Raw genomic sequence first — 9,296 nt, 5'->3', positions numbered from 1 at the left:
AGTTCGAACTGAACCGACACAGGTTTTTTTGGCGGATAGCAGGAGCACTGCAGATGATTCTTCTGAGACACCTAAACGGGATTCCCTTTTATAAATACAGCACGAAACCATGAAGGCTTTGGTACCAAAGGAAATCTAACAAACAGCAGATAAAATTTTTCCAGCAGAGGTAGGAAATAACTAACTCAATGATGTCAACACATCAATTCTGCCAACGTTTTCCTAGGAAGGTGCTGAAACACAGTTGTTTCCTTAAGGAGGTTTAAGCATTTCCTTTTAATGAATTTGCCCTGGTATTTAAAAAAACTCAGGCTCTTACAAGTACACAGCACTGGTTAGCACCAAACATACTGGCTGGGCGCCAGGTTGTTTCCATCCTGAGCTGGACTCAGGACAAGCCTCTGGCATCCTAGCGCAGCCCTGCCGTCATACAGATCCACATTTTTGTGAAGACAGCAAACAGGTCCCTACATTGGGATTTTGGACTCTTAATTCTGTTCCCTACTTAGTCAGTAACCTTAAAGTAGATCTATTTGCCTATGACTTTTTTTCCCATCTGTAATTCTCATCTAAAGGGCTTTGATATCTACAGCTGAAGAGATTAGATTAAAATACCATTTTTAATTTTTTAAAAGCAGCAGTAGGTTATATAAAGTTCATAAAAATCTACGGATTGCCACTTCTAATATTTAGAACCTTAATAACCTTAACATACTTTTGAGATACCTGTATTCTCTTCAGCAAGCCCTTGCTTTAGAAAAATGTTAAACAACGTAAGACTTAGCACATAGTTCCATTCTCTCCATGTACAAATAAGAAGGCATGTAAGTTGGTTTAAATTTTAAATTGAGTCACTGGTGGGGGGGAACAAAAAACTTTACCTTTGCTAGACTACACGTCCGCTTTGATGAAAAGCAGTTCATCTTTAAGGCTTCTCTCGTCTGTGGATTTAAAAAAAAAAAAATTAAAGGGAACAGTTTCTCACAGTGTAGAAAATGTTCATGTAATCCAGAGTAAGTGCTGAAATGACCCAGGTACCTTTCTGTCCAGAAGTGTCCCAAACAACAGGATGAAGAAGCCCTAAAAAATTGAAAAAAGTTAACAAAACCAGCAAAACCACGTGAAGTTTCTTAAATGCTTCTGCATGTCATTTACTTAAGGATAGATTAAAATATTTTTATCAGTGTAATAGATCTCATCACCTATGACTCAGATAACAGCAATGTGCAAATGAGTTTATCCACCCAGGTCCCATGGGCTCTCCAGGAATGTCAAGAATGGGTATATAACCCATGCTAATTCTCATTACAAACTGGACTGATGGGTTACATACCAGGACTTTCCCAACCCACTTAGTAGTAGTATTAGCCAAGAGCAGCTAAGGCAGACTGGCTATACAACGGTACGTCAGGTAACATCGGATGTTTATACTGATGAGTTAAACAAAACCATTTTCAACGGCAAGTGAGAATTCTCCATGTATTTGTTAAATGATGAGACACCTTTGCAATTACTGGACATGAACCAGTGTATTTTATGTTTAACATAAATTCACCATCTTAATTCTTTACATCACGCTTTACGCCAACTAGTTTGTTCCATTACCCATCTGCAGCTACTACATCAACGCAGGGTACCTAGTGCATGCACTGTGCAAAATAGTTAAGCTGAAAGGAAAGATTAGATCGTGTTTTTCATGCACAGCTCAAGCTGCCAGCCTCCCCTTAGGTCTGCTACCTTTTCCCAAGTTCAGCAAAATCTAAGCACATGTATTCCCAGTCTCGCTGAATTTACCTGGAAGGCATTCAGTAGGGCAAATGTAACATGGAATGCCAGAGAGTGACTGTCGACGATCGTTGCTAGTCCAAACCCCCAGGTGAGACCCAGAAGAGGTGTCAGAAGGGCAATATTTTTGCTAATTCGGATCACGTTGTTCAAATCTTGTACCTTGCAGCCTTCTCCAGCAGAGGATCTCCCAGTCTTCACCACAACCACCACCACCACGACCACATTCACAACAATGATGCTCAGAGCGGGTACAACAAAGGCCAAAAGGGCTTTTGTCTCATACCAATTGAGCCAGCAGGCTCCGCTCCTTAAATACCCGTTTTTTGGTTCAGTAATAGCAACAGTGAGGATAGATATGACCAAGGGACATCCATATCCAATAGAGAATGCAGTAGCTATGAATACAGACCTTGTTATCTTAAAAAAAACTAATAATAATCCATAGAGAATCAAGAGGCCCAAAGTAAACATCCAAAAAAACAAGGCAAGATAGAAAAAGTGAAGGAAAAAAGTGGCTGCTACACACAACTGGTAGTTTAGAGCTGTATTGTGCACAATAGCCGCCAAGATGAACAAAACGTCAGCAATGAGAAGCGATGTAGCAATGTTGACCAAACAAAAATGGCGCATGTAGGTTATTTCAGTTTTTGTAACATGATGCCAGACAACAGCCTCGATGGTAAGGCAGAGAACCAAGCTGAAAATGGAAAAACCTAACCCTACACGTGTAATGTAATCCAGCACTGCATTTCGCAGCATGGTGGGGGACATCAAAATGGAGAAGGATTTGAATGTCCGATGGTGATGCTTGCAGATGCAAACAACATTGCTGATGTTGTCCGACTTCATTGTGCATACCCTGTTATCCCATCTCCTTTCAGTGGAGTGCCACCCAACACATTGAGCCTTGACATTCTCCAGTTTATTCACCTTTTCGAAGGTGAGCAAAACATGCCGGAGCTCTTCTGGCAGAGACACCGATAACACCATTCCATTCACAAAACCAGGGTCCAACCGGCTGGTTTCTATAATGGCACCAAGCGTTGGAAATGCAATGCTGACAGCTTTGGAAGTCTTGGGTAACTTCAAAAGCTCTTCTTCCGGAATGACCACATGCCCAGCGATATTGCCTGTGTTATTGAACTCCAAGGAAAAATCAAAGCTCTTCACCGAGGTATTTTTATGTATGCTGTAGCCTTTTGTAGAGATGAAGTGTTCCTGTATACTTTCCGACCCATTCATTAGAAGAAGTTTCCCAGCAAATAAATTTACTGAGTCCAGTAATATCGAACCAGCATTTCTGTCCCTTACAAAAGCCCAGTTGGAAATGATAGAGCTGTTCAGAATATGGTTTGCTATCCTGCTGTAACTCTGAAACAAACAAGAAAAAAAAAAAAAGGTTTTTTTAGTGTTAAAAGAAACCAACTGTTATTCCACTGGCACACTGGCAGAGCCTCCAGAAAGGCTCATTTAATTCAAGAGTGATTTCTGTGAAGGGAATACTCTTCTTTGACAATGCAGGTTCCCATGATCCATCCTAGTCAAACCCAAACATCTTGTTGGCATGGTCACTACCAGAATTGTCCTATCCTCTTCATATCATTGTTCAAAAGGTGCTTGGAGAAGCAAATAGAAAGCAAAAATCAAGACACCTAAGTTCTATTCCAGACGCTGACCCACTATGCAGGTCTGCTTACATCACCCTCCCTACACTTCTTTCCCCACATCTCTGATTCCTGACTTTATCAGGGAAAGGTTTCAGTTTCCGTTGTGCAACACACGACAATACAGCTGCAGGTCAGCATCTCTAAGGCTGCCTTCCCTACAGTGTCATACTTTAAAAATGATTTCTCCCTCGTACTGCTCTCCCATGTCTGTAACAGCAGTTTCTGCAAACTTTTGCTCTTAAAGAAAGTAAATTCCAGAAAATATTATTACCATACATGAATAGGTCAAACAGTTTCTCTGATAACAAAACATGGCCCTCTCTGGAAACTTTCCAGGTGATCTCCATGTGACTTGCAGCCACCGCTTCATCGGTAGTGGCTATAAGGACAAAACATTGTATGGATGCTCTGGCAAGCTCAGAAACAAGTCTTGAAGCCCATAAAAGGAAATACCTGCATTTTTCCTCTATTGACGTTCTCTGATAACAGCATGGAAATATTCTTTAGCAATTCCACTATATCAGCAATGTTTCCTGGAATGGCTGGTGAAGACAGGATATCTGGGATGATGCATGAAAAGTCAGCTTGGCAGTTACTATTCCCATGGTCATCAGCACCAAAATATTTTGCTCCATCTCCAGGCTTCCCATGCACTGGCTTTCCTTCCCCTACAATAGGAAGGTGTCCTCCAGCAACACTAACATGTCCTCCAGAGCTTGGAATGAGTTCACATTCAGAAATCCTCTGGAGGGAGGAAAACAAATTTGAGAAAATTAATAAACAGTGAAAATGAAGCTACGGCTACAACAAAGCAAGAGGTACAGTGCTGGGGTGTGCAATGAATGTGCCAGATGGCCTAAAACCAGGGACCAAAGGTCACCTGAGAAGAATGTCTTGCTTGTACAACACACATGAAGGAAGGGGCAAGAACTAAATTCAGTGCCTTATTCTTGAAGTGACTTGAAAAAATGTTCTTTATTTTGTAGTTGGGGAGAATTTACCATGAATCATCTGTTTATTACAGATAATTGTGTTGCACTTTTCTCAGGTTCATTGTCTTGGTTTAGATCCATGTAAAACACATAGGCCAAGTCAACAAGGCAATTTCATTTCTGAATTATGTTTCCACACAGGAATTTCACAAATTCACTTGATTTAAGATGAAGTCAAAGCCTGTTACCAAAGCAAGCTGTATTTTAGGATCACATTTTCTTCCCTTTGCTCAAGATGTAAAAGGCATGGAGGAAGGGGGTGTCTTTGCAAGAAATTATGATGCCAAAGTTGATGTGTAACAGTTACCTCACCTGAAAAAGGGACTGAACATCCAGGCTTGCACAGGTGTCTGTGAACATTTGCCACTCTCTGTCATTGCAGACAAACCTTGTCTCCCCATGGAAGGGGGGAGAACAAGGCTGAATGCAAGTAGCTCCATTATCTTTGCATGGAATAAGATTTACACACCCATCTGCAAAATAAGTCAAGCAGATATTGTTAGAAGGTGTAAGATGGCAGACCATGGTCTATAAGATGAGTATCAGGGGTAAAGTATTGATCGCTGATAACGTCTCACAAAAAATTAAAAAGACAAAGTATTCACTGTACCTTGCTGATTACCAGTCTTTGATTCCTTACTGAGAACCTGAAAAATACAGAAGAGTAGAATGTAGATTGAACATTAAAATAAACAAGATGACTTCTTGGCACAAACTGCAAAGGTGATTTCAAGGCCAAAATAGTCCTTTTGAGGTCCAGAAGTCTTTTCGAGGTCCAGAACGCAGAGCTCATGCCCCCTTGCTCATACAGAGCAATTGACAACTCTCTACTAACAGTTTGCCTCTATATATTAAGGTTTCAGTTGCACCCTTTTGCTGAAGTGACATACTGAGCTAGTGGGCAGGATCGCACATGCCTCCAGCAGTTAATACTCAGTCAAAAAGCCTGTATTAGACTTAAGCTCTCCAGTATTTTTCTGTTGATGGGAATATGTGACTTGTTGACGAGCATATGTAATCCATATGACTTTTGCTATAAGATAAAGCTACAGTTGTACAAATACCAATAGCTGCTTTGTTCTTCTCCTGACTGGGAAGGAACCCCAAGGCAGGCATACTGGGCTCCTGCGGGCAGGACCGCTTGCTGGGACTGAATGTCACACAGCCAGGCACAATCCAGAACAGCTTCCAGCACTGCTTGGTCAAATGGTCTAACACGGACAACCAGCCAAGCCCTGCCAAGTCTGGAAGCAAAGCTGGGCTACGTGATGCCCTGGAAATTGCACTGTTATTGCTGGGTAGAGCAGGCTGAACAGCAGATTTCTAACACTCCAAGAGTTGTGCTGGAGGTTGCTTGGCATATTGAACGTATTAAATACTTCAGAGTACTTTATCCTGTAGTGACAGGACAAGGGCCAATGGTTTTAAACTGAAAGAGGGTAGACTTAGATGAGGAAGAAATTTTTTACAATGAGGGTGGTGAGACACTGGCACAGGTTGCCCAGGGAGGTTGTGGATACACCATCCCTGCAAGTGGTCAAGGTCAGGTGGGATGGGACTTTGAGTAACCTGATTTACTGAAACTTACCCTGACAGCAGTGCACGGTGCCCCCACGAAGAAGTGCATAGCCCAAAGGAGGAGGCAGTGGGCTACCCTCACATCCATTGCCTTGCATTTACTGCTTTCCTCCTGGAAGAGAGAGATGTTAAAGAAGTTTAGACATACCTGTTTTCACCTGTGACGATAGTCCAGTTCCTAATAAGAGAGCAGCTAAAGTGTTCTGAACATCCCAAAGACTGTCCTTACTAGCTTGCAAGGTAATTTCCAGACATTTATCATTTATTAACTTTTTAAATGAGAATTACTTATGAGCTTTTACTTAAAAATTTAAAAAAAAATTAAAAAAAAATCTGTCCAATGCTGGAAGTTACTGCATTAATAATTTACTGTAAACTGCAAGGTAGAGAGCTTATTAAAGCAGTTCAGCCTGTGGTTCCCTTTTGAAGTGATTTAAGACAGCCTCGCCTCCACTGGGTTCAACATTGCTACTCTCCCTCTCCTCGGGCAGTTCGTGATGAGACCTGCCGTGTGAGGCAGGAAACTCGGGCCCTTGGGGCTCGGATATAAGAATCTCAGAAACAGGGACCAGACTGAGCTAAAGTGTTACTTGCTTTGCAGAAGGATTCAGGCATCTGCTCCCTCCATGACGTTTCCCAATGGTCTTTGGTAAAAGCTTAATATCCTGGGATGCAACTTGTTATGGGCATATTTGCTGGAGAAAAATAATCCAGTAAAGGGAATGAAGAAAAAATAATGCATTACATCAGATCTGATTATGAGATGCCATACGTGTCCAAGGCAAAAGCAGCAGCTGCTGTGGATTCAACAGAACTGAGACACAGTGACTTCCATTACTGGATGTACGAGTAGATTAAGCCATGTACTAAAAAAAAAAAAAAAGTCCATTAAATGGGTGCAAGGTGAGAAAGCAGGATGATGGCTGCTTTTCAGAAGATGCACACAGGAGAAGGCTCGTCAAGTCACCATGCTTTGATGGAAGACACTCAACCTTCCCCCAATACGTACTGATCAGGACAGAGGATGCTGGAACAGAAGGGGTCCTACCCTCATGGAGCAAAGATGTGTTTTTCTATCCAAGAAACTCCAGGCTACCACCATCTGATGGCATCAAAGGGCCAGGCTCACAGCTGGCTGCCCCCTTCATCTGTGACATTTGTTCACCTTACTGTATTTTTAGATCTGTAGGTTTATTACTTAATTATGAGAAGATATGAAAGGAAGAGCTAAATTTATGCACTGAATTTCTGAGTTAGCTCTAATGGAGAATGTCGTGCCAGCCTCTTGATCAACTGATATTAGCAAAAGCATTTTCCGGGTTTAAAGCTAGTGACCATTAGCTCTTCTAAGGAAATAAAATGCATGAGAAGAAATGAACCAAAGGACTCAGATCAATATCGCTGAAGAACAGGAGGTAGCTGGGAAACACCTACAGGTCTGAGTCAAAGGACTGTAATGAATTCTTTTCCGATTTCTGCAGTCATTAAATGTTTGTTGTATGCTCATAGCCCTAATTCTATTTCACAACTGGGAATCCTTGAGCTCATCGTTTCATCATTAATTAATTCATATTCATTTTGTATTTAATCACTGATGTAACTCCACCTAGGGCTGTTACCTTTAAGTGAGGTAGAAATCTGGGACAGGTCCAGGTATCTAAGGCTCATCGAGATACCAGCGCGTGTTACCAGTGAAACACTGATCTCGTTCAGTTGCATTGCTTGACTCATCATGGAAACCACCCAGTCTCACCACTACAAGAACATGCCAAGGTAACTACTATGCAGCAATAGAAACTTAGAGAAAAACAAGTAATACAGCAGCAAGTCACTGTCACTTTAGGGAAAAAACATGGATATATTGACATAAGGCCATGTGAAAGCATATGCAGCTATTCCTCTTACTCCAAAGCATCAAATTACAGCACTTCAGATATCCTTCATCTATCCTTCAGATAGAGAATGATATATACCTAATCATAGTCTACTGCCATTAATAGGAACACCCAGTGTGAATGCAGGGTATCAGACAGTGATCTCCTGGTCCAAACTCAGGCAATACACTTTTTTTGGAGAAAAGTCCATAAAAAGCAACCGAGCTGTTAATCCTAGACACCACAATTACAAACTTAACACTTTTTGAAAGTCATCCCCTGGATGAAGAACACCTTTGTCCCTCTGTAGAATCATAGAATAGTTTGGGTTGGAAGGGACCTTTCAAGGTCATCTAGTCCAACCCCCTTCCAGTGAGCAGGGACATCTTCAACTAGAGCAGGTTGCTCAGAGCCCCGTCCAGCCTGACCTGGAATGTTTCCAGGGATGGGGCATCTACCACCTCTCTGGGCAACCTGGGCCAGGGTTTCACCACCCTCATGGTGAAAAATTTCTTCCTTCTATCTAGTCTAAATCTGCCCTCTTTTAGTTTAAAACCATTACCCCTTGTCCTATCGCTACAGGCCCTGCTAAAAAGTCTGTCCCCACCTTTCTTAGAAGCCCCTTCAAGCCCTTGCAGCTGCACTAATGTCTCCCCGGTGCTTCTCTGGTCCAGGCTGAGCCCCCCCAGCTCTCCCAGCCTGTCCTCCCAGCAGAGCTGTTCCAGCCCTCGGAGCATTGCTGGGGCCTCCTCTGGCCCTGCTCCTGTCTTTCCTGTGCTGAGGAACACAGGCACACAAGCAGCCCAGTTGTCAGAACCCTCTTATGTGGAAGGGACTTCCTAGTAAGACGATACTTCCATACCCTCAGCTATCTCCCACTCAACTCAGGAGATTGTCACTAGCTGCTGATCCTCCTTCTCCAGCTCATTTCATTTGGTCACAGCACCCCAAGGAGGGAAAAGCCCTCAACAGGAGGGAAAGAGTGAGGAGTGAGTGGTTAGATGGTGGTTACGAGAGAGGAAAGAACTTCTTGAAAGAGTAAAAAAAGGTAAACTGATCGCGTATTTAAAAAGCAATCCATATGTTGGTTAATGTATCACACCCTTAAATTCAAAGCCCTTACTCTGCGACTTCAGTTAGTTTAAAAATCAGAGTGTTTTGTAAAACCCTGCAAAACAGTCCCTCCCTTCCTCTACCCCAAGCATTTCCCTGCTTTTAATTTCAGGCAGGATGCATCACAAGGCAGCCTGGCCCCGCGTGGTCACAGCTACCGGAGGCTCAGCCCAAGCAGCCACAACTGTGGGACCTACAGCCCCAGGCTGGGGGACCCATGGTCTCTGGCCAAAGGGTTCTCCACCTGGGGTTACAGCTTTCCCCTCTTCACTACTTCAGAAGAC

At 42.7% G+C, this 9,296-nt stretch overlaps 1 protein-coding gene across 1 annotated transcript; it reads right to left on the bottom strand.

Moving 5' to 3' along the window:
* Positions 1–595: 595 nt before the first annotated feature.
* ADGRF4 (adhesion G protein-coupled receptor F4) lies at positions 596–5,015 on the bottom strand. The gene is made up of 5 exons (XM_081997692.1): positions 4,760–5,015; positions 3,909–4,199; positions 1,795–3,159; positions 1,039–1,080; positions 596–941 (listed from the first exon to the last, which is right to left on the bottom strand). Exons 1-5 carry the CDS (start codon positions 4,970–4,972, stop codon positions 852–854), a joined length of 2,001 nt encoding a protein of 666 aa, XP_081853818.1. The 5' UTR covers positions 4,973–5,015; the 3' UTR covers positions 596–851.
* Positions 5,016–9,296: the final 4,281 nt, after the last annotated feature.

The sequence above is a fragment of the Phaethon aethereus genome, assembly GCF_964289735.1.
Source record: "Phaethon aethereus genome assembly, chromosome: 3".
Taxonomy (NCBI): domain Eukaryota; kingdom Metazoa; phylum Chordata; class Aves; order Phaethontiformes; family Phaethontidae; genus Phaethon; species Phaethon aethereus.
This window is presented reverse-complemented; position numbering and strand designations above follow the sequence as displayed.

Coding starts and splice junctions, on each gene's coding strand:
- ADGRF4 (XM_081997692.1), bottom strand. CDS start 4,972: ATGGTCTGCCATCTTACACCTTCTAACAATATCTGCTTGACTTATTTT. Junction 4,200..4,759: donor ATGTTCAGTCCCTTTTTCAG/GTGAGGTAACTG, acceptor TCCTCCCTCCAG/AGGATTTCTGAATGTGAACT. Junction 942..1,038: donor GGACACTTCTGGACAGAAAG/GTACCTGGGTCA, acceptor TTAAATCCACAG/ACGAGAGAAGCCTTAAAGAT.